At 42.4% G+C, this 24,380-nt stretch overlaps 2 protein-coding genes across 4 annotated transcripts; both read left to right on the top strand.

Annotated features, from left to right (window-relative positions):
* Positions 1–5,493: 5,493 nt before the first annotated feature.
* On the top strand, positions 5,494–17,000 carry thumpd3 (THUMP domain containing 3). 3 transcript variants are annotated; one of them, XM_017416010.2, is made up of 10 exons: positions 5,494–5,543; positions 5,833–6,148; positions 6,311–6,388; positions 7,479–7,886; positions 8,652–8,782; positions 10,264–10,333; positions 10,923–11,038; positions 12,980–13,084; positions 13,301–13,424; positions 16,566–17,000. In XM_017416010.2, exons 2-10 carry the CDS (start codon positions 5,909–5,911, stop codon positions 16,755–16,757), a joined length of 1,464 nt encoding a protein of 487 aa, XP_017271499.1. In that variant the 5' UTR covers positions 5,494–5,543; positions 5,833–5,908; the 3' UTR covers positions 16,758–17,000. The 3 variants fall into 3 exon arrangements, with proteins under 3 accessions (XP_017271499.1, XP_024861638.1, XP_017271498.1); XM_025005870.2 differs by lacking the exon at positions 5,494–5,543 and adding an exon at positions 5,557–5,734; XM_017416009.3 differs by lacking the exon at positions 5,494–5,543 and having other exon boundaries at positions 5,749–6,148.
* A 149-nt stretch (positions 17,001–17,149) lies between these two features.
* LOC108235780 (prostacyclin synthase) lies at positions 17,150–24,100 on the top strand. Its single transcript, XM_017416011.3, has 10 exons — positions 17,150–18,290; positions 19,109–19,232; positions 19,764–19,939; positions 20,643–20,786; positions 21,179–21,306; positions 21,701–21,882; positions 22,736–22,880; positions 23,113–23,294; positions 23,574–23,725; positions 23,827–24,100. The coding sequence occupies exons 1-10, from the start codon at positions 18,232–18,234 to the stop codon at positions 23,978–23,980; spliced, it is 1,446 nt and encodes a 481-aa protein (XP_017271500.1). The 5' UTR covers positions 17,150–18,231; the 3' UTR covers positions 23,981–24,100.
* Positions 24,101–24,380: the final 280 nt, after the last annotated feature.

Here is a 24,380-nt window from a genome sequence, read left to right as displayed (position 1 = left end):
CCCCCCCCCCCCAACTTTTGGCCAAACAGTCTTATATTAATAATTAGTCCTCTTAGCAAAATAGCTCACGAACCTCTGGGCGGGTTTTAATAACTCTCCAAAATTAATCTGTGCAACGAATTAACTTTTGGACTGATTCAAGATGGCCGCCACAGCTAACAGGCCTTAGCCAACACACGACTGGCTATAAATCTTTCAACTGAACAGATACTGAGCTAGAATTCGGTGCTGTTATCGCTAAGAGACGTCCCCAACACGTACTCCTAGTGCTAACAAACCTTTGTGTACAACTTTGGCTTTGTTTGTTGGAGTCAGCTCAGTCTGTCTGTTAGCAAAATATCTCATAGACCACTTGGTACAAAGTAATTATTGGGTGTACGTCTACAACGAGTTAACTTTTAGAGTCAATCTGATTCAAAATATTTCACCTTTGCAAGCAGAAAAATGGCTGCACCTCAGTCAGTTTTACAGATACTGAGCTAAAATCTAGTGTGGTAGTAGCTGAGAGTTCTCCCCAACACATACTCCGAGAGTTTAGATATCTCATAAGATTCTTGTTTAAAACTTTGCCACGCAAGGCAGCGGGGGATAGGTTATCTTTCAGAGAATACTAGTTTCTGAAACAATTATGAATTTAATGTGGGGGAGGTGAGGTTCAGTGAGCTGAGGAATGACTGAGGTCTTCTCAGTAGCCTAATACCAGCTGGAAATTGGAATACAAGAAGAAATAAAACAAAGTAGGCCTGTATCAGACCCAGACTGTGGTATTCTTCAAATAGCTGTAATTTGAAAATGTCCTAAGAAAACTTTAGAAAATTCTGTTATTGCTTTGGGTTTTGGTACACCATCCCAAGCTTAGCCCAACATCTGGCCACCACTTTGAAAACTTTTCTGATCACTCCTTTAACGTTCGGTCTCCTCACTCGAACACATAAAAACGTTAATATGATTTTTTACTGTTCCACACCAGCTGTTCCGGAAAAGACCTCATTAAACATTACGCAGGTGATCGGTTTAAAAACAGTCAATGTCACCGCTGTGCTCTCCGTTGCCATGGAAACGTCACATTATTATTATTTTTTTTAAACCCAGCTCGACTTTCAGCGTGTTTGAGAAGGACAGCAGATCTCAGCTGAGGTTGTGACGGATGGTCACTGAAAAAGCACCTCCTCCGAACGCCGTGCTGCAGAGGTTAATTGTGCTTTTCGCTCCCTGCAAATATCAACAGCTAGGTTATCTTTTGGAGGGACCTTTGTCTTTTCCACCACCCCACCTTACTGTCGACTTCTCTTCCCAGTATTGGAATCCGTGATTTTGCTGACAAAACTGATTTTTTTTATCTTTTGAGCAAAAGAAAAAGGATCTTTTTAAGCACTAATAATGTGCTGTCATGTTCAGGTACAAGAAGTAAAATGGAAAATAAGTGAAAAAGTGCCAAAGTTGAAAAAAAAAAAATATGTTGAAAGACCTTCAGAAAGTCAGGACCACTTTAAAAGATTACGAGAAGGTCTTGCTCCCTGGAAACAAAATATATAGAAATTAAGATGGCTTAAAACTTTTTCACAATCCTGTTAAACATCTGGGGAAAGAAAATCCAAATTATGTGTTTGCCCATATCTGTGCAAAAGTATCTGTATTCGTGTCATGAACACAGGCAGCCTTTGTGAGCAATATAGTGTCAGAAACTGTTTTCCTTTTTGTTTTTTTTCATGGCAGATACTGTCATCTAGAATCTAGATGATGAGGGGATGAGGGAGTGAGGGGGTGAGGGGGAGGTGACACTCTGTTACCTGTCACCTTAGCTATTCTCAGCTCAAAAGGCACCAGGCTGTTAACTCACATCCTGTGTTGGTGCAAGCTGGTAAACTGACACATATTTGTTTCACTTTGTGTCTGCAGCTCGCAGGATTCAGCGTACACAGAAAGAAAGAAAATAACCTCAGAAAATAATGACATATATTCACACATTTTCTCTTTTGGAGATTGTGGCTAACAAGCAAGCAGACACAAATAAGCGTTCATTGCAGTGGTTACATAACCAAATTTAAATGGGTAATTTAAAGATAAACTATTTACAGCAAACAGTAAAGCAGAAGCATTAATAGAGCTGTTAGCCTGATTTTGATGATGTAACTTTTCCCAACTGGTGTGAAAAACTGTTTAATCAACAGTCACTGGTTTGTCCTCAGTTCAGTTTGTATAGTTTGTGATTTCAGGCTGATGAAGACGTATAAATCCCTCCACGGGAGTGAAAGCCCCTGAGGAGTTTGAGCCAGACCCCCCGACGGTGAGCTTGTGTGTTATCAGTGAAACTGGATATGAGGCGGAGACAGAGGTGCTGTCTTCCTGTGCTGGTCTACAAGTGTCACACTTCAGCCCGTAACCATCTCTGCACATCTCCGTGGTTTTTCGAGTCCGAGTTGTTCGTCACACTGACACGTCTGCGGAGTGAAGAAGAGCGAGCGCGCACCAGCAAGTGTGACAGAGGCCCGAGCGACTGCACTGTAGGGACCTTTCTGAAATCCCTTCATTCTTTGTTTCGCTTGGTTGAGCAGATAAAAAAACAGCAGTTCTTTTAGGCCCTCTGGGGCAAAGTCAGGGATTTTTGCAGGGTTGTAGTCAGGAGTGTGATCAACCATTTTACACCAAACTGGTTGCCAACAGACTTCAGGTTAATATGAAGCAGAAAAAAGGGAGGCTTAAAACCAAACTCTGCTACGAAGGTGAAGCAAACAGTTTCATGTCACAGGTCAAACTCCGCCACAGCGACACGTCCTCAGCAAGGTGTCTCCCACCCAGGCAGAGATGAGGTTCCAACAAGTGATGTCCGTCAACTCAAAACTGACACCTGAAGGACCCAGGAACACCAGAAGGGGTTTCCATCGAACAAAGCATAGATGAGATTCTTTGCATGTTTGGGGCTGCATTTCTTCAAATATTGTTTTGTCTAAAATGCTACAAGCAGATGCTTATCTTTTATGTAATACGGACAAGGGCACCTCGGGGTTCTCACAATCATGACCCCAAACGTGCAGCTAATGACATTTAGCACTATCTTCAGCTTAAGGAAGAGCTGAAAATCTTGGAAGTGATGGCATGATTCACACAGAGTCCTGGTCTCAGCATCACTCAGTGCGTCTGGGATGGACCACATGAAGAGACTGAACGATCTGAGCCATCCGCAGAGCACCTGTGATTAGTTCGACAAGATGTTTGGAGCGATCAACAGCGGTACAAGGTAATCCCCCTGAAGAGAAAGTTTTCCCTTCCCTGTCAGCTGCTCTCTGCACACAGAATAAAGGCATGCATTATGCAGACGTTTGACTTTGGCATTGTCTATGAGGCGTCGTGGAGTTGCCAAAAGTTTTCTGCGGCATGTGACTGTCCTCTGTGCAACACCGGCCATCTGCTGTGCAGAATCCACGTCAACGAACGAACGAACACCCACTTGTCTCTCAGACTTCACACTTACTAATCAGTTGACCTGCAACAGAAGGCAAGAAAACAACAACGTTATAATAGCTTCAACGAGCATAGCAGAAATGAGTTTGTGGCAAGAAACAAACAATAATAAAGCCCTAATTTCCAGCTACATCAGTGCAGAAGGCTACTTATGTCACAAAGAGCAACCAGGACTGTGAGAAGAAACAGAACCGCTCTTCATTTTCCCCTGCGAGCAACAAGACAGACAATTATCTTTTACTTTTCACAACCCAGAGGAGCAATTAATCACAGAGGGAACTGCGACAGTTACTCTTATCATCACTCGGTACATAAACTTCATTAATCGTATGATAAATGGGAAAAGGAGATTACAGGTGACTGCACACGTCTGGTCTAAAATGCCTGCAGTGGCCGAGGAAATTGTGATTTTTATGGAGGGAAAAAAAATCAATATCAGTGTATTTACTGTGCTACTGTAAGCAGCTTTTACAGGCAAAGTGGGGCTGCATATTGTCACTATGACTAATTGGTTCAAGATGTGTTTTAATGATACAGTGTTAACTTTATTTAATTTTAAAAGTATTGGTTATTCAGAACATTAAAAGAGAAATGTCAGGTAAAGGCTGCTCTGTTCACCAAATAAAGATAAATAATAAACAATATGAAATGATAGATTTAAGCATGAGGATACATGCACAGATATGTGTTATGTTTTAAAAATCTATAATTAGTTTATCATTTGCCTCTAGGTTTTCTCAGGACTTTTAAATGACTCTTATATACTACAGCTTCCTGCTTCTCTCAGAAAAGTAGGAAAGTTATGTTACAGATTTAATACATTTTTCTGTCTACGTTTCTTTTTTTACATATCTGTTGTTTGTTTGTTTTTTTATGTTGTATGAATGTTTTTGTTGATAAAAAGCTGTTCTCAGCACAGAACATTATGTAACTTCGCCCTCTGTCGGTCATTTGTAAAAGAAATGAAGCCGGAAGTTTCTATCGGTTAGCATGTAGCTAAAGGTTGGCGTTAGCTGCGGCGACGGACCCCGCCCATCCCACCCTCGACAGCCAATCACCATTCTTGTCGAAACTTAATCAACCAATCACAGCCATCCTTGTCTCAGCCTCTGATCCAATCAAAAGCGGATCAAAGAGAAGCGATGATCAAGTGGATGAAGTAACATTAGGTTAGCAAATATTGTGAAAGCTGCCTTTCAAAATAAAACATACTAGGAACTAAAGTCATGATTTGCTTCTTCCAAAAAAAATTGAAAGAAATCTCTAAATCCATACATTTCATTTTTTTTAAGTTTTACACTGAATATCCTGTTGGCAGCAATTAAAAACAAACAAAAAAATACAACCCATATATTTCTAACCAAAGAAAATTTTAATACAGCATCAATTTTATAGATCTGTTTATATCTCACTTGATATTTCTTTTCAGTTATTGCTACTATTTATCTTATAAATGTACAATTGAGCTTAAAAATTCTATTACTAGGACAGAAAAACTGAATGTTGGGGAAATATGAACTTAAGCTCAAAGTTTCCTAGTTTATTAACTTATAGGGCATAGGACAATTTTTTTAAAGTTACAAATGTAATAAAGTGTTGTGTTAAAAATTTAATACGCTGACATGTAAAAACTCATGTAGTTTGCTCACATTTCCAAAGAAGTCCAATAATTGCAACATGTTGGTGACATATAGGCATCAGATGTTTATCAGTTGTTTTGAATGTTTATTTTAATCTATTGTAAATAATAATCTATTGAATAAAAATGAACAAACATTGCATTTTATAACATTTTTTTAAAGAGGCTACTAACTGTCTGATAAACAGTGACAAAGTATAAATATAATTATGCATTTTTTTAACTTTCTTTTTTCATTTAAAGGGAAAAATTGACTAATGCATAAAAAATATTTTGTCTTACATCGTCTTTGCATTTTTATCTTAAAGTATGAATATGGAAGACTTGAGGATAGCAAGATTTTGTTTTAAAACTCTATGCTTTTGTTGTGGAAATTCCACACCGGAAGCGGTGCTAACTGCCGGCAGGCGGAAGTGTTGTGTCGTTACCTCGTGTGTTTCAGGTTGGTGCTGCTTCAGACATTCTGAAGACGTTTTAAAAAGTGTTTTCAGCGCAGTTAAACTGTGTGCTCATTGTATGAACAGACATTTATGTGTGGTTAACGTTTCAATTTCTGTAAAGCATAAATAACTTTGTAGTTCCTTGAAGCTAACGTTAGCTAGCTAAGTTATTTTCGGTGTTATTTCTCCGCACGTGAGTCTGAAGCCGCTCGTTCTCGTGTGGTATTTCAGGAAAACTGAACCCACTCAGAGCTGATGGGTTGTGTTGTGCTGCCTCATGTTTCCCTTCAGGCGGCCTGCTGAGCTTGGCAGCAGCTGTCACGTTTATTTCTGGTCGGGACCGTCCTCTCTCTGGTCCTGCAGGAGGATGTCCTCCCATCACGAGGACCCGGCTGCGGAGCAGACCTCTCCCGGAGATGACCCATCAGTTTCCTCCACCTGCGAGGCTGATTCTGCCGTCATCACAGTCACCATCGGAGCCACCGTACCCACAGGCTTCGAGCACACAGCTGCAGAGGAGATTAAGGAGAAGATCGGAGCAGATGCACGAATCAGCAAAGATCGAGGCCGGATCTATTTTCCAATCACTACTGACAAACTTTTCCAGGTGGTAATCTTTCCCCGCCTTTGCACCATTCAGATTTTGCACTCCCTCCACCCCCACGTTGACTCAATTACTGACTCAGTTCATTCTAATTTACAGAAAAGTCACATCTGATTTCTAATTTTCACACAGTATCTGATTATCCGTCTTTTTTAAACCTTGTAGGTCCATCTCTTGCGGTCCGTAGACAACCTGTTTGTTGTAGTTGATGAATATGATCGCTACCAGTTCAAAGAATCAAAGGTAAGCCTGGTCCAGCTGTACTAACCGCTCACAGTTTCTGTGCACACGGTCTTGCCACCATGTTGGAAGACAAGCTCCACTTCATAAACATGGAGGATAGAGAGACCACATGAAAAGTGTTCATTCAGCTATAATGGTCAGCCTTAGAGCAGCTTGAATGGGGCTTACAGAGGGGAAAAAATACTCTGCAGTCGTGACTAACCAGAGAGAACAAACCTGTGAGTTGTTCCAGCGACTGACAAATCTGGGTTGGGCAGAGCCATCAACTACAAGCCTTTGTCAGTTCAGAATTTGCTCTGATCATTTTTGTTGGAGGTACATTCACTCGTTCACCTTCTTTACGAAATAATAGCTTCAGCTGTATGGATTCTTACAACAGAAAATATTTAAGACTTGGTCACTGTGTCATGAGATGCCAAATAACTCACTTTATCACTAATTTAACATAACAGTGACAGGGCAGCATGACAGATTAGTGGTTAGCACTGTTGCCTCACAGTAAGAAGGTCCTGGGTTCAAGCCCTGAGTTGGATCGGGGGTCTTTCTGTGTGGGTTTTCTCCAGACACTCCAGTTTCCTCTCACAGTCTAAAATCATGCATGTTAGGTCCAGGCCTCCCTGTCTTCCTGTGTGATCCTAATAGGACTTGCATGGTTAAATATAGGTTACTAAATAAATAAATAACAGTTACCTTGGCTGTCATTTTATGGTAACCGTTCTCGGTTTCCTGCACCAAACCAGAAATGTGATCATTTTATGCGTGGGTTGAAACCAGATATTTTACTATATCAGGATAGGAAATCGACGGCAGTTAATTTGGATCTCTATAGGGGGTCAAAGTAGATCCCAGCTCACGTTGGGCTTTTCTGTTGCATCACTCAGTTTCCTAGTCATCAAAGTCAGTAAATGAATCAATGTTGCAGATAAAAGTTGTCGTGGATCCAAGTCATCCCTCATAATGCGTGTTGTTTGTCTTCCAGCATGGCGGCGACTCATACTGATGATGTCACTTGAAGCCGTCTGTTCTCTTGTAGCCGACCATGGCTGCGGAATAAGTTTGACCCGATTCACTCTGGCTGTGGTTTGTGCAGGAGGAGATGTTGATGGAGCTGCAGCAGCTCGCCTCCAAGCTTCCGTGGAAGAATGCCCTGAAGGTCTGGGAGCTAAACAGAACACTTAAGAAGAAGAAAGGCCACAGGAAAGGAGGGAACGCCGCCCGAGCGAAGCCGAGCGGCGAGACCGGCGACGTGGCCGCTGCAGACGCCGAGCAGCAAGCGCCACCCCTGGAGACGCCTCCGGCTGAAGCTGACGCCAAGACAGAGAGCGCGCCCGACTCGGAGGAGGCTGCGGCCGAGGCCAAACTCACCAAGTTTCGCGTGACGTGCAACAGGGCCGGTGACAAACACAGCTTCTCCTCCAACGAGGCAGCCAGAGACTTTGGTGGGGCCGTCCAAGAGTTCTTCCAGTGGAAAGCAGACATGACTAAGTTTGACATAGAGGTAGGCAGCTTGTTCAGACTGGACTGATGCGTATTAAATTCCAGGATCCGTGCCCAAAAAAGAGGCTCTGTTTTTAAAGAGTATCATGCGAGGCATGATGTAATATTTACTTTAGAGATTAACAAAAGAAATAACTGCAAGAATATTAGGTTACATTTACCTTTTTAGATGAGCTGTTCACATGATGTGACATGTTGGTGAAACTTAAAGTGGTAAAAGTTCGTGTTTATTAAGCTTGACAGGTGTTTTCAGTATTAATCTATCTGCAAGTTTCTTAGAGATTCAGCTAAAAAAAAAAACACGTTCCTTAGAGACCAATGTAATGCTTTAGACCATGGGTGTCAAACTCCAGGCCTGGAGGGCCGCCGTCCTGGACGGTTTAGGTTGTTCTGCTCCAGCACACCTGATTCAAACGGTTTAATTACCTCTTCAACAAATCAGCAGGTTTTCCAGAAGCACATCCACGAGTCATTCATTTAAAGCAGGTGTTTTAAAGCACAAACGCATCTAAAACATGCAGGAGAGCGGCCCCTGAGGAACAGAGTTTGACAGATAGATAGTTTGTAGATGTTTTGTTTAAGTACCTCTAACTGTCCCTAAATATGGGAAACCAGTCATTTAAAAGTTTCTGATACACAAAAACAAAGTCTAAGGAGCAGATTTGAAATCATTTTAAATTCCTCTCAGTCATTTCAACACAACAGAATCTATAACGGGCTCCTTTTGGCGGTAGATTCTCATCAAATGCTGCGTCTTCTGTGGCAGGTTTTACTTAATATTCATAACGAGGAGGTGGTGATCGGGATCGCGCTCACCGAGGAGAGTCTCCACAGGAGGAACATCAGTCACTTTGGACCCACCACGCTGCGTTCAACGCTGTGCTACGGCATGCTCAGGTAACTCTTCGGGCCGTCCTTCCACGCGAGCACCATTTGACCTCGCATGGTGCCTGTCCTCCCACCTGACCCCGGGTCCAAACAGAAAACTGCGGCATGTCGCGTCGACACGTGGTTAAAAAGAACAAACACAACAACTACGTAGTTTGGCTGCGAGTGAATACAGGCGTAACCAGTAAAGAACAAAAGGAAACGCCGATTGCGCGTCACACCTTTTGTGTGGGTTTCAGTTGGGGTTACAGGTGATGTCACATTTTCCACAGTGCTATATCTGTAATTTAAGAAAGTGGGATAAAGTGTTTGTCTGGTTTTAGGTGTTATGTTATAGTAATTATTGTTACATTTTAGGATATTCTCATTTGAATTTGATGTATGGTGTTTAAATCAGGATTTGTGAACTTTCTTATTGTTTTGGATGTGCTGTTAGCGTCCTAAAAATGACCTTTTTTACATTCTAATGGGCTCCATTTTCTGATATTCATACTTGTATGTTGTTGCATTTAGTAAACATGAATATAAATAACTTATTAGTAACCCCTCAAAAAGGATTTCAGTGCAAACTATCAGCTCAGCTTTTAAAAATACTGTTTTTAAGTTGTTATTTTGGAACTGAGTCATTCAGTGTGTGATCGAAACCAAACCTTTCCGATTGAATCAAATTAGTGTAAGTGGTAATTAAGGATTATTCATGGAAAAAAACAAAAAGTGGACATGATATAAGGCTGTGCCAGCAGTGAACTGAAAGCGATTCAGGTATTTCACGTCCATCAGGACTGCTTGAAGTCTTAGTTGGCTTTTATTAACGTGAATAACAGCCAATAAAAAGTTTGAATTGGCAACAGATAAAATTCCTGTTGGAAACCCCAGAAATGATGGTGTGTGTGTGGAACGTAACGTATAGCAGATGAACTGCTTTCTGTTTATAGTCGCGTTCCAAATGCTCGGAGGCAGAATGGTTTCTGCTGGCGCCGCTTTTCACGAAACCCAGTTCAACGCTATGAACCCCCTTTTCTTCTTCTGTGTTTTCTGGGGGAGTTGGCCCGAAACACCTCGCATCTTAATGCCGACAGGACAGAACGCCATCCATGTCCACGCCAACACCTGCAGTTAATATAAACTGGCCGATAAAGCACACCTTACAGTGGCTGGACGGTTTGAAGACACAAGTAGAACGTGGACAGAAAAGGACGACTCAGATCATCACAGGTTCAAACCCAGAGCCTTCCTGCTTCCTCCATCAACCTACCAGCTTCAAAAGCAACCAAAGACTCTGAAATAAACTTTAAAGGACTGCGTTTATTTAGGCATCGTTTTGCGTTTCTGACTGATTCTGATTTTTGTACATTTAAGAGGAAAAACCTGAAAAAGTCAATTTTATCAACGTAGAACTTGAATACAAAATAAATGTTTTATGTCAAATGTTTTTATTAATATATGGATTTAATGCTGAAAAAACACATTGCATTGTTTTCTGTTGGCAGGTTGTGTAAACCTCAGGTATCTGATGTAATACTTGATCCTATGTGTGGAACAGGAGCCATACCACTGGAGGTGAGATTTTTGTTTTTCTTTTCTTTTTTTGCACAGTTTTCAGCTGAATTTCACTTCTTTCAGCTTGGTTCTCCAGTGAACACTGTCCCCCATCATGGACGTAAACCCCTGTTTTTAAAGCACAGAAGGTTTCAGTAAAAATGGCCTAAAAGCCAGCAGACTTTCTTCTTGTCCCAGATTAATTAACAACTCGTGTTTCCATTAAATGTTTTCTTTGAAACTCTTCATCACGTCTTCATTACCTGATTCTTATTAAAGATGCCAAAACATTATGAACATTATGGCTTTCCAACATCTTTAATCATTCACAGACAGGATTCAGGAGTAGAGGAGGTTTTTCTGTGACCAAAGCCAATTATTAGAAATCAGGGCAGATATGCAGCACTGATTATTTAATTTTTAATCAATATTTATTTGTCACAAATTATAGCAGTCATTTCTTAATCTCATCTTAATTAATACTTTCTGCCTGTAAGAATAAAGTGTTAATTTTTTGCATCATGTTTAGCTTTGGTTTAATAAACTGTGAAGCGTGACTTTGTGTTTTTTTATGTCAGGTTAATTATAGTGTAATGTTGTTTTCCTGCAGGGCGCCATTGAGTTTAACAGCTCCTTCTACGTGGCCGGGGATAACAACGACATGGCCGTTAACCGAACGGTTAATAACATTTGTCACATCCAGAAAAGGAGAGCCGGCAAGGGCAGGTGAGATACAAACTGTACGGCCTTACAGTTTTCTCTGATTTAAAATTGAAAACCATCCAGTTTTATTTTGAAGGTGAAGACTTTGACTGGAATCTGTTCGTCTTGATTACAAAAGTAATGTTTTACTGCTCAGTCCTTTTGGTCATCTTTAAATGCTGACAACAGATTTAATTTAATCCTCCTCGGAATGACGGGTGCCAGTGTTTAAATATTTTGGAAATATAACCTTCCTTTCCTCAGAAACTTTGTTTTCCAGCTGTGTTGTGCAGGAAGGAGTGTGTTGCTCTTGTTTTTATTCTTACTAAAACCCTCACACTAGTCTATGACATTCAACATGTTTTTGTACCCGGGTCGTGGCTTTTAACTTCATTCTTCTGTTGAAATTCCTCTGATTTTGTGGGAGTGAAATTTCTTAGGAATATTCATTGATCTATATTATTTAGAAGCTGATAGTCATCTTATCAGCAGGTATTTATTTTGGAATATCAACAGCATTCTTGGCACCTTGTATAACTTTCATCTCCTGTCATGTGTTCATCCACGCAGGACACTTCCTCCCGCTCCGCTTTTTTATCAGTGAGCCTCAGCACTGCTTCCTGCTTCCTGGTTGTTTTTTGCTTGTTTTGTCTGATTTTGCAATCTTCAGTAAAAAAAAAAAAAAAAAATTATCTTCAGCTCTGGAGAACGTTTCCCATGAAGCAGTCGAGCCCTGACCGAGCCTCTCATTTTGCTCAAATCAAAAACTGCACAGTTGGACAATTAAAATCAATGGGGATTATCTGGGTCAAGGGTGATCTCTATTGATTTCATGGTCACAGGGTCAAAGGTCACCCCTGTGTGAAAACCTTCACGGTGCTCTAACTCTGCAGCCGTGTGATGCAGGAATGTCAAACTGCACAGCTGGACACCTCATGGGTCAGGGGTGATCCCTATTGATTTCAGGGTCGTGGGGTCAAAGGTCACCCCTTTGTTTAAACCTAATCTGAACTTCTGTCAAACCCTTTATGCCCTAGATTATACCTGCTGACAGGTGTAATATTTACCCTTGTACGTTTGTATTTTATTTTTTTGGTCACTTTATTTTTTATCGTAGCTACTTTGTTTATTTTAATTGTTTGTTTTTAACTTTTAAATTTTATTTACTGTAGTTGGGTATTCTGATTCAATGTTTCTAACTTTTGTCTCCCTTTATCTGAAAGTTAAGTTGTTGTTTTTTTAGTTGTATTTTGATATTCCTGTTTTTTTAATTATCCTTTTTAGGTTCTCCTCTTAAGATTAATGCTATCAATTATCTCTCCTCCGCTGTTTCTTCGTCATTAATTTAATTGTGTCTTTTTGTTTTGTTTTTCAGTTCTTAGGTCCCTTCATTATGTTTGAATCTACATCGTTCAGCAGTAGTTTCTTTCTGTTTCTTTTTGCCTTCAGTAAAAACACTTTGTTTGTCTTTCAGCTGCGGGAAAACAATTAGAGTTCGATTGACTGACAGATTGATTAATGACACCGTGGCTCTGCATCGCCTGATAACGGCGGCAACTAATTTGTAGTCATACATAGATATCCCTTTTTTTTCCTTATGTTTGTAAGATTTCATTCTCAGACTCCAGCCTCCCCAGTTAACGCCTTCTCTTGTGGATTAATGAGGACAGACACAGTTTGCAAAGTCTAAACTGAAAAGTTTCATATTTTATAACTGTGCTCCTGCTCTTATGCTACAAGTGAAATAAAGTAATTGAGTTTTCATTGTCTGATGGTTTCCTGAGGTGTTTCAGTTCAACTCTCAGTGAATTAACTCCATTTGTTCCTAGATTTTCAGTCTCGTCTTTGTTAAATATCAGATTTTTACTCCATATAAGGCAGTTCTGCGTGAGACAGGGGGTTCTCACAAGCAAATACTGCTGTTATTGATGCTCCTCTTACTCTTCTTCCTCTGATCTCCAACAGCACGCCTGGATTGCCCATTGATACGGTGCAGTGGGACATTTGCAACCTGCCCATTAAGACCAGCTCTGTAGACATCATCATCACCGACATGCCCTTTGGGAAAAGGTATGCCGCAGAAACGTGTTTTTATTGTGTAGAAGAGACAAACTAGCTGGCTGTATTGTAACTACAGTCGTATTTTACTGTTTATTTGACATTAAATAGGATTGGGGGGTGTAGTATGTGTCAGTTTGACTTGTATGTAACAGCAGCATAAAGTAAAAACCATGTGGTGGTTTAGTCTTTTTTTTTTTTTTTTTTTTTTTTGTTATTTGTTCATAGAATGGGCTCCAGAAAGAAAAACTGGGACCTGTACCCTTCCTGTCTCAGAGAGATGGCTCGTGTTTGCAGACCTGGCTCCGGAAAGGCTGTCCTCTTGACCCAGGACAAGAAATGCTTTGCCAAGGTAAATAGAGTTCACAACGAGAGGAGGTTTTTATGAGAAACCAGAGCTTTCCAGCGGTCTAAAATTCCTCTTAAGAACAATGCAAGTTCTGTCCTGATAACGAGGCGTACTAACCTTGGCTTCATTTGATGCAAATGTTTAACAGGGTTCTCACACGCACACACGCACACACACACCAATACACAGAACTGGGATCTTGACCTTGTCTTGTTCAGCACTCATCAAACTTCTCAGGTTTGGAAACTTGCTGTTATTTTCTGCCTTGCTCTCATCTGCCAACACTGATCTGTCTTCAGTTTATCTTAAGTCCTTCTTGTTGAGGCAGGTGTTTAAGTTTCGTGTCCCAGAACGAGGATTTATTTGAGCTGAAGGTCAGAAGACAGTCAGCCGGAAAAAGAAACAAAGCAGCTACAAAACCTCCACAGCTAACTCGATCTTTGTGTTGAGCACGATGCTGGCTCATATCTACACCCTTGTTATTATTCCTTTGAATATTATTTTCTGTACCTTTTCACACGCCAATGAACTTTAGATGGAGGTGTGTCGAGATTAAAGTGAATCCAACCTGTTGCTACAAAGCAGTTCTAAAAATAACTTTTAATCTTTGACTTTTTAAGTTTGTCGTCAGCGGTAACAACCAGCTGACTCCAGGTACTTTCCTGCAGTCTTAAAGTTTGTGAAATAATCCAAAAAATGCTCCCTTGATGGTTAAAAACAGACTCACTTTTTGTTTTTGTTTCTGTCAAAACAGAATCCCATCTTTTTAATCTGCATTTGTGTGAATAAATGTAAATTATATACATGTTTGGTATTGATATTAACACACAAATGGACATCAGTTAGTGTGGTAGCATACTTGATTTTTTTTTTTTAGCCTGTTTTGATTTCTGTGTACTTTAAACTGATCGTCTCCGGTTGATAATTTGTGTAAATTGCAGCTCATTGTTGTTATTCAAACCTCTTTCTTTGCAGATTCTGCGAGACACTTTTAGGAGATTAATTATGGAAGAAACACATAAAATTTGATTTTTATTTTATTTATTTTTTTATAATGATTAAAATAGTAGTAGTGTGAGGCTATAGTCCAGAATAATGGAAATAAAAGTCACTGTTTCAGACATTTAAAAGGGCCCAAAAAGAAAGCTCCTTTTTGTTTAAATAAAATTATTTATTAAAGCTGCGCGGGAGGCAGTGGATCAGTGGTTAGAGGAGTCGTCCTCCAATCAGGGAGCTGGTGGAGTTTATGGAACTCCACCCGTCTGCCACATGTGGAAGTGTCCCTGAGCAAGGCACTGAACCCCATCAGTGTATGACTGTGTGTGTGTGTGTGTGAATGGATAAATGTTGTGTTTGCTAGAAAGGCGCTCTATAAGTACGGTCCATTTACCATTTAAACCCAACAAAAACCTAAAACTTCATCAAGTTGACACTAAAATGTGGTGAAAGTCTAAACAAGAAAATGGGACAATAGTCCCCGGTATGTATGTACGTATGTTAGAGAAACATTTCCTGGGGAAACAAGTTCAGACAAGATCCGTTTGTCTATCTGAGGAATTTAGTTTTCTGAATATCAAGTTTGCTTATCTTATAATCAGCTCTGCTGGGTTCCCACTAAACAGATTATTAGTTCAGAGGGCGTAAGAGGGGGGCGCTGTCAGGTTTCTTCAACAAGTTCACAAGTGTGCGTTGAAGTCGCTGTTTTCGCCTCATTCTGTTACTTTCCCACATCTTTAAAATGTACAGTCTCCTTTACTTTCAGGCTGAATGGGCTTTGATTGCTTTAGTGGTGATGATTGTTGTTGTTAATGCCTTAAAAGGTTTTGTTTCATCTGATGGTGAACTCCGTCATCACCAGTTACAAAATGAAAACCTGTGGAGCAGGGGGAAAGTTTGGATAACCGTTCTTTGTTTTTATGTATTCCCTCTGAAGATGAATCATATTTAAATTGAGACAAGCCACTCCTGTGTGTCAGACCAGGCCCTCCATGAGTCCACGCTGAATGGAAGATGACCGAGTAAGAGTGGTGATGCCAAAATGATGCAAGCGCTTTGCCTCACTGTCAGAATAATGGAGAGGAGCTCTAGAAGCTTGTGTTAAACCGGAAAATCATCTCCGTGACCTTTTTGGCATCACTTATCAGTCACAAACAATGGAGCCTTGACAGCACTCCTCAGGCGGTTTTACAGCAAACCACGCAGCATTTCACCTGATGGCTGGGCGCGAATATGTTGATTTTAACCCTTTTTTTCCTCCAGGTGTTGCTGTGTCTCTGGGTTAGACTGAACCCACACGGATCCTGTTTTTATTGAGACTTGGTTAGGGTTTTAAAAAAGTATTTATTTAGGAAATTAATACATTTTTTCCCCAAACTGAGGCAGTTTAAAATGATATCTACAACAGATTAAATATTACTTGTTCATAACTTTCCCACAAACCTCACTTTCAGAAGGTCTGGACTATTTTCTGTTTGTCTGTCCTGAAAATTTGATGTAGCTTCTCAGTCATCCAGGAGATGTGTTAATCCACAAAAAAGTTAAAAAACAAAAAGCAACTGGAATTCTGTTCTGTAGCTGAAGACGTTTCGCTTCTCATCCGAGGAAACTGGATTCACGTGCAGATTAAACTTGCTCTCCTCACAATAGAGGCTCATTAGGGTCTTTGTTAACCTGACTAACAAATGGGCCAATTTGTTCACACGAATGCAGGTCCTGATTGGAGTGAAACTGACTGCGGATCAGGCCTAAGGTTCCATTGGAGGTTTTTAAAAAGTTGAAATCTGAGACTTCCTCGTCTGTCTAATGTTGGTTTCTCTCGTTTGACGTAAATGTCTTCCTTTATCCTCCTTTCAAACCACCTACAGAGTGTCCCTTATCCTAGAAGTGTAGGTCTGCAGATTTTTGTGTCATGAAATAAAAAATGACTGGTTTTGTTTAACTGGACCTCTTTATATTTATGCAGCTCTCCTTCCATCTAAACAACCTGACATGAATCAACTTGTCCTGAAGGCTGTAAATAACTTTCCGATTCCGATTAAACTACCTCGGCAGCACAGGGAACTACTCGTTTGTCTAAACAGAAATGTGAAACGTGTCTCATTTGTTTGACTGCCCTTTTTTTAAAGAGATTTATTTCTCTTCCAGGCCATTTCCCGAATGGGGGGGCTGTGGAGGAAGGTGCTGACTGTTTGGGTGAACGTCGGGGGCTTACACGCCGGAGTCTACCTCCTCAAGCGGACCTCGGCCACGTTCGGCCAAACTCCCGAGGACGTCCACGAGCCGAGGGGGGCGGCTGACACGCAGCTGGAGGACAGGAACGATAAGGAACTCTCTTAGCTGTGTTTACATCAACTCCTCCTCACTGGAGCGCTCTGGTCCAAACAGTAGATCTGTTGGGTCATTTTGGAAATAAGCCGTCATGTTCAGCAGCAGTTAAATGATTCTCACCTCGTTTGATAATTGTTTTATTTATCACATTCAGTACTGTCGGAGGCTGCTTCATGAAACCGTTCATCTCAGTTGTGTTTATCATACAGGAGCTGCAGATCGTTTTATTAATAAATGTTCATTTACTCCGTGTTTTAATAGTCCTACGTGGTCGTAAAGGTGATCATATTCCTCTCAAACACCCGTCAGTGGCCAAAGGTCAAAATAAAAACAGAAGCTGTAAAAATGAATTCCCTCAGTTGAGAAACTGATTTTAGCTGTTCAAGGTTTTTTCTGTCTGGACCTGGAAACAAATGAAAATAACAGTTAATAACATGAACTTAACGGTGGTGGTTTTAAATCCCCTCAGATATTGATGTCATTCCAACAGTTAATTTACTGACGGTTCCCAGGAGCTGGTCCGGCTCTGAGTGTGTCTCGTTCGGATTAAAATTCGGGCCGATATGCTTCTGGCGTTAGCATTAGCGTCGATTAGCCTGCAATGCATTGTGGTCCACTTCCACAGGTGTAGCGCACAGCTTCCGTTCACCGCTCTTCCTGAACCACGTGACCAGCTTCGAGGGAACTATATAGTAATGAAAAATTACTGTTCAACGTTACAAAATGGCCGACTGACAGCATGGAGCACTGTGCAGTGAGCAGGTGGCCCTGGTTTATCAGTACATCTGTGCGTGAAAATAGGAAACTAATAATCTTCCTCATTTTTGATTTAGTTTTACTTCTCACTGACCCATCGTAGAGCGCCAATTAGGACTTCTGTTTTTATTTCTTGCCTGGCACCTGGACCTGTTTTTGAATGAAAGTCGACACCGCAGAGTTTCTTATTTCCCAATAAGTGACAAATTTGGTTCATAAAAGGCGCGTTGGCCTGAGCACGCAGCCTTAAAGGAAGTTTTGTGCCTCAGTGACTCAGTTACCTCACTCCTTGTTACGTGAATATGAGCAGGAAGGTTTTAAAGTATCTGTGCCAAAACCCCAAAGGGATATTCCAAGCCTTCTTGACACAACTAATTTATGGAAATAAGTTGGCAGGAAGCAATGTTTGAGACCTGTAGGAGCTCCCAGCAACTGATTTAAAATGAACAACTTTTGTTTTTCTGACTCTTTTATATTGAGTTAAAGTTAATCCTTTAAAAAAGGCTGCATTTTTGAATAATAAACAAGCAGTTTTAAGTGTTTTAAAGTTTGTTCCGGCTCTCGTTGAGTCGCGCTTTACTCATATAAAACAACGTAAGGGGACGTCTGAGAGGGTGTGTCAAACAAATGAGCAGTTTGTGACTTGTATGACTGGAGACGCCTTTAAAGCCAGACGGACCTGAGGTGGGAGGTCATTAAGTGTGTGGAGAGAGAGTTTGAAGGCAACATGATCTGGGTCGTCCCGCTGCTCGTCCTGCTCTACTTCACGCTCACGCGCCGCTGGAGGTGAGTCAATACATCAGTTCTTTCTGCAACGTTTTCAGGTGCGGCAAAAAGGGAGACGGAAGTTGGGTTTTAGTTGGGAGCGGTGATTATATTCACGTTGGGCTGGGTTTCATCATCAAAACAAAGATCAGAGTTCTGATTGTTATCAGCTAAAACAGTTAGAAAAAGAATAAAACGTTGAGCTTTTTTTAAGCTCCTCTTTTGTTGCTCCGTGAGAAACATTGGTTCAGTCTGTCCCATCAGCTCTTTATTCAGATCTGAAAAGAATGACATGAACTTAGAATAAAGATATTTCTCATCAATCAGGCTGATTTTATTCATGAATGAATTTCTTCACCCAACAGCCTTAAATCTATTCAGCTTTTCACGTCCCTCTGGTTATATTTTGGGGGATTTTTCTTCGCTGTTTCGTCCACGATGAGCTATTTTTAGCTGTTTGCTCTTTAAAAAAAATTCATCTGTTCTCATTTAAAACATTCCCTGTGCTGCCATTTCAGACGCCGACATAAAAACCCTGTTCTCGCTGTAAAAAATCACCCAAAATGGGATTTTTGCTTGAAAACAGCTTCCTTGTTTTACCTTTTTAGTCACTTTTCTGCTCAGGGATGCAGTTTTTAGACACGGTCTCTGATTTTTATCCTGACTTGGGGGGGGGGTCTAAAAGGAGGAAACCAAAGATTAAAGCCAGGGCGTTTTGTGAGGGATGGCTGATTGAAAGTTAGTGATCTTTGGCAGGAAATCCAAAGTTTGCTTCGAGTTGTGTATAAACAACGCTAAAACCACCTCCTGTGTGTGTTTACTCCTCACTTTCCCTTTAGATCGAAGAACGAACCGCCTCTGGATCAGGGATTAATCCCGTGGTTGGGCCACGCGCTCGAATTCGCCAAAGATGTCCCCAAATTCATAACCCGAATGAAGCTGAAACACGGCGACATTTTCACCGTAAGGAGCAGAAACTCACAGATGCTTTTACGTTTCCAAGCTTTCCTTCCTTTGTTTGTGGCTTAAACGCTCCATCTCAGCCTTTAAAGTTTAAATATATTTGTTTTAAACTCAGTTTTTCCTAATAAATGACAAACTGTACGAAACAACTTCATCTAACTTAATGTTTATTTATTGCATAATTAATATTAGGCCCTTTTTGTCTGTTTTGTTAAATTTGGAGCTGACAGCATCAACAGTCTGTATGTAAATCTTGATAAAGAGACACTTAAATCAGACCTTTTCTGCTTTCTATCATAAGAAATATCCTAATATTACCACACTCTCCACTGGTTTATGGTATAACACATGGTAGATATTTGAAAAACTATTTACCAGCATTTAAACAGATCCAGAGTGATTATTTCTCTACAACCAAACAAGAAAATGGACTCAAACCTGCTTTCTTTGATTAGCTTTTCCTTTTTCTTTAGAGTTTATTTTCGCTAAAACCCTTTCAGATGGTCCCCTGATTTAAATTTCCCCGTCCAGGTGCGCGTTGCGGGCCACTACGTGACGCTGCTGCTGGATCCTCACTCGTACGACGCCGTCATCGGCGACCCGACCTCGCTGGACTTCAGCCGCTATGCGCAGGTGCTGATGAGGAGGATCTTCAGCCTGGAGCTTCCTCTCGAGCAGCCGGCCAAAGCTAAGACGATGATGAAGACGTAATAAAACCCTTTATGTTGTTGTTGTTGTTGTTATTTTGTTTCGTCGCGACCTCACTCGAGGGTGGAACCGTTTCTCGGAACCCAGGTCGCCGGGTTTCATTCCAGGCTTTTCCTGTTCGACTGCTTCTCGTTTGTGCCGTTTTGTTTCGGAGAGTCCTCGTTTCGTTGTCGTTAGATATTCAGCGGAACGGAAACGTGCGACTTTGAGAAGCCCTTAAAGTGTCAGCATCTTACCTGTTTGAACAACCTCTGTGTGGAGAAACAGAGTTTAAATCTGACCAGCTCGATGAGCTAATGGCTAGTCTAAGTGGGGCCAGGACCAAATAACTGCATAAAGTCAAACTGGTAGAAGTGTAAACGTTTATATAACAGCGTTCACGAGAACTGTTTGAGTTGTTTTCGATGTCATCCATCCACTTCAGCCTCAGCCCCACTCAGACTAACCGTATCTGCAACAGGTAAGATATTAAATGTTCATAATGTTTCCACAGAACCTCAGCTGTCACTTTGAGACAATCTTGGCTCTTTGCTCACACTGCTGCAACGTTCCGCAGCTTCACGTTTCGAGCTTTTCCAGTTTAGCATTCCTCAGTAATTCCCGCTTCTTAACGACGCCGTCAATCAGTGGCACCACCCTCCGCCGAGCTCTCCAGGCTAGTCTCCCCGTCCCTCACTGTTCTGTTGTATTTCGTGTCTGCAGGCACTTCCTGGGGAAGAGTCTGTCCGCGCTGAACAGCACCATGAGCCGGCACCTGGAGGCCCTGCTGAAAACCGAGATGCCGCAAAACCAGAGGAGCTGGAAGGAGGAGGGACTTTTCAACCTCTCCTATGGCCTCATTTTCAAGTAGGAACAAACTTCATCCTCCTCCCCCCCCACACACACACACTTAACTATCTTCAAAAGCTTTAGCTAAATAGTTTATATGCCCGTCCATTTGGCGATCCTCTGTTTGTAAACCTTCCACTCTGTCACACAAATGTTTGAGGTCAGGTTCCAGCGGAGCGGATGTGCTTCAGAATGCTCATTTAGTCTCAGTACAAAAAGGGAAGGTGGATCACGTGAAACACTATCTGATTGTTTACTGTGACATGAGGAGGCGCCGCTTTCTCGTGCACTAGTGGAAAAATTTGATCTCCATGCCCTGTGATTCTAGAAGAACTAGAAAGAAAAACAACAATCTGCATGGGCTGCTAATCTGTTCATCGTAAGAAGACGCTTCCTGTCCTCCCCTGCAGGGCGGGCTACCTCACGCTGTTCGCCGGGGAGCGGAACAACAACGGCCCCGGGGCCTCCGAAGTCTACCAGGAGTACAAGGCGTTCGACAGCCTCCTGTGCAAACTGGCGAGGGGAATGCTGAAAGCAGGTAGCCACCGATTCTGCTCCTCCAAACGGGCTCGTCAGGCGGCGCTGCAAACAGCCAGGCGAGCCGTGAGTCAGATCCAGGTGTTCCCTCGCTGTTTACACTGCAGCCGAACCTGGTTTGACATCACTTGTCTTGCGGCAGCTCGGTCTTACTCAGCTGCTTACGTAGCGTCTGGGGTTTGTGTGTTTTTTGTTTTTTTTTAATGATTTAGCTTCGCCTCACAAATATTGACCTAACTGACAGCATCGCACCATATTCGTCTCCTCCGGCTGTGCATGCCACAACCGAGGCTCAGGCTTATCTGTTTGAAGACCCACTTAGAGATGAAATGTTTATATATTTAATTTTTTTCCCCCCTGTGACTCACCGCGTGATGTTTATCTGTGTGCGACAGAGGAGAAGAAGACAGCCCAGAGTGCTCAGAGAAGACTCTGGGAGCTTCTGGCTCCAGCAGGTCTGACTGGCGACTCGGGGTCAAGCTCGTGGCTCCACGCCTACAGGCGACTCCTGCAGGAGGACGGCGTGGACGAGGAGTCGCAGAGAAAGGCGGTCCTGATGCAGCTCTGGGCCTCGCAGGTGAGTCAGGCCGCCAAGGAGTGGCTTCAACCGGGAACAAAGAAAGGAGTTCAGCTGTGACTGGGTTTAAAGCTTAAACAAGATGGCCTGCTCAGTCGGATCAACAAGAAATGAGATTGTCTCTACAAGCTTTTTTAACGTCCACAGAAACTTCAATTCAATCAAATAAGATGCAGTACTCCTTTCTGACACACGGTGGCGGTGTTCACCTCCGATTCAGTACTTTTCTTTGCCATGTTGGCCTTTAAAGCAGACTTGGTTGTCAAGATTTTTGACAAATCTGTCACAGAATTAGTTGATGCAGATTAAAAGCCTTGAAGGAATGCATATCTGCCACCTCCATTTTTATGTTTAGAAATGGCTTATCTTTGATAAAGAGTCCGTTTCTGTAATGATAAATGTTCATGTTTAGTAAAAATGAGCGTCAGTTTGCAAAAACCTCTTTATCTGCTATGTTGCGCGTCCATAAAACTCAGCGTTTTATTTTCGGCTTTGCCGCGGCGCTGACTGTCCTGCCCTCGGACGCAGGCAGATGGCGGGGGACCTCGGCTTTCCAACGGCTTTCCTTTTTAAGTAAACGGTCGCCGCGCTGGGCTCTGCCAGAAGTGATTTAATCCGGAGCGTGGCTCTTCTCATCCCAGACACATGAAAGCAAAAACCCTCCAGCTCTGCGAAATCATTAGGCTTCTTTATTCAATGAAAAATCTGGGCTTTGTCGTGACTCAAACAGAAGGGAGATGTGTGTGTGTGTGTTTGTTTGCCGTCGCCGGAGAGCCACCTGCGCCGTCACTACGCCACGTCGGAGTGAGCGGTCTCATCTCCGGGCTCACGCCGGTTTCGCTGTGTTTTCCAGGGTAACGTCGGCCCCGCGGCGTTCTGGCTTTTGGGCTACCTGCTGACGAACCCTGACGCTCTGCTGGCGGTGAGGGAGGAGTTCGGAAAGCTGGAGAAGTCGGGATCTCCTCTGCTGGACCGAGCCGTGAACACCCCGGTGTTCGGTGAGGAGCTTTTTGCACACAGAAGTGATGTTTTGGTGGAAATGTTAGGCATATTTTCAGAATAACAGCCAAAAATAAATGAATAGTTTTTACACTCACCGATGAATTCATCAACAAACTGAGTTTTTGCAGTTTAGTTGCAAATATCTATTTAATAAAATGTTTAATAAATCTCTGCTATATCTACTGTTTTGTGATGGATTAGTAACTTCTTGTGCCTTCTGCCTTTCAGACAGCGTCTTGGAAGAAATTCTGAGGCTCACCGCTGCCCCCTTCATTACGAGAGAGGTGGTGCAAGAGAAGATCCTCTGCATGGCCGACGGCCAAGAGTACCTGCTCAGAAAGGGAGACAGGGTGTGCCTGTTCCCCTTCATCAGCCCTCAGATGGACCCCGAGGTGTACCGAGAGCCGCAGGTTGGTGGTTCCCTCTCCTGGAGCAGCAGCAGCAGCTGTCTGACTGCAGACTGGAGTAACGAGCCTCGGTGGTTGTTTATGTAAGGTGTACTCAGCTGACCCTGTGAGAGGTCAAACCCAGAGCTGTGTGGCCACCGAGGGATTAGCAGAGCATGGGAACAGGAACAGAGCTAATAGGCGTGGGAAGGACATGATGAGCTTTAAGAAAACAAACAAATTAAAATCTCTCAGCTGCTAACTAGAACAATTAAAGTTCTCACATCTGTGTTTCCCCTGCAGAGATTCAAACACGATCGCTTCCTGAACGAGGACGGCTCGGCGAAGAGGGATTTTTACAAAGGAGGGAAGCAGCTGAAGTATCCCACCATGCCGTGGGGCGCCGGAGCCAACGGCTGCGTGGGGAAGCCGTTCGCCATCAGCACCATCAGGAAGTGAGGCTCCCGCACGTTTATCTAGCACCCCCGCTAAAATCTCATGTCGCTCGCAAGCTTGTGCCTGAACAGCCCGGATTTGGCGCTCCGTCTCGTTTCAGGTTCGTTTACTTGTTGCTGACCAACTACGACCTGGAGCTCTGCGACCCGAACGCTCAGATGCCTGAGATAAACGCCAGCCGGTACGGGTTCGGGATGCTGCAGCCGGAGGGAGACCTGCCGATCAGATACAGACCCAGAGACACACAGCTGTAAAACAAAAACACAACATTTTCTGTACATTTCAATATAGAATACGTGTCAATATGCTCTTTGTACTATTGTATGATATATTTATGTGTTTTGCTATTTATCAATAAATGTGAATTCTCTACGCCTCTTTCTACTTAATTGGAATAATGAAGACTGCTAAATTCTATTAAAGGTCACTGCATGGCTTTCAGGGAGCAGCTGTTTTAACGCTGAGAGTTCCTTCTGTAAAACGAGTGCAGCGAGGGGACGGCCTGTTCTGTAAACACATCTGTTCGGCTGAAACTGGCCGGCTGTTTGCTGAGGGAAGCAGAGTGGAAACTTCAGGTTTACCTTGTTCAGACACTAATGGATCTGTTAGTTGCCGGAGGAGAGGTTGTAGATTATAACCCGTTTTTGTTTGTGC

Source organism: Kryptolebias marmoratus, linkage group LG4 (genome assembly GCF_001649575.2).
Source record: "Kryptolebias marmoratus isolate JLee-2015 linkage group LG4, ASM164957v2, whole genome shotgun sequence".
Lineage (NCBI taxonomy): Eukaryota > Metazoa > Chordata > Actinopteri > Cyprinodontiformes > Rivulidae > Kryptolebias > Kryptolebias marmoratus.
The sequence above is the reverse complement of the archived record's forward strand: the minus strand, read 5'-3'. Positions and strand labels throughout refer to the sequence as shown.

What these genes read in the sequence shown, in the direction of transcription:
- LOC108235780 (XM_017416011.3), top strand. Translation starts at nt 18,232, where the DNA reads ATGATCTGGGTCGTCCCGCTGCTCGTCCTGCTCTACTTCACGCTCACG. An exon ending in GAGGGGAATGCTGAAAGCAG is followed by an intron (nt 21,307 to 21,700) that starts GTAGCCACCGAT and finishes TGTGTGCGACAG; the next exon opens with AGGAGAAGAAGACAGCCCAG. An exon ending in GCCATCAGCACCATCAGGAA is followed by an intron (nt 23,726 to 23,826) that starts GTGAGGCTCCCG and finishes GTCTCGTTTCAG; the next exon opens with GTTCGTTTACTTGTTGCTGA.
- thumpd3 (XM_017416009.3), top strand. Translation starts at nt 5,819, where the DNA reads ATGTTTCCCTTCAGGCGGCCTGCTGAGCTTGGCAGCAGCTGTCACGTT. An exon ending in ACCAGTTCAAAGAATCAAAG is followed by an intron (nt 6,389 to 7,478) that starts GTAAGCCTGGTC and finishes TGGTTTGTGCAG; the next exon opens with GAGGAGATGTTGATGGAGCT. An exon ending in TGACTAAGTTTGACATAGAG is followed by an intron (nt 7,887 to 8,651) that starts GTAGGCAGCTTG and finishes CTTCTGTGGCAG; the next exon opens with GTTTTACTTAATATTCATAA.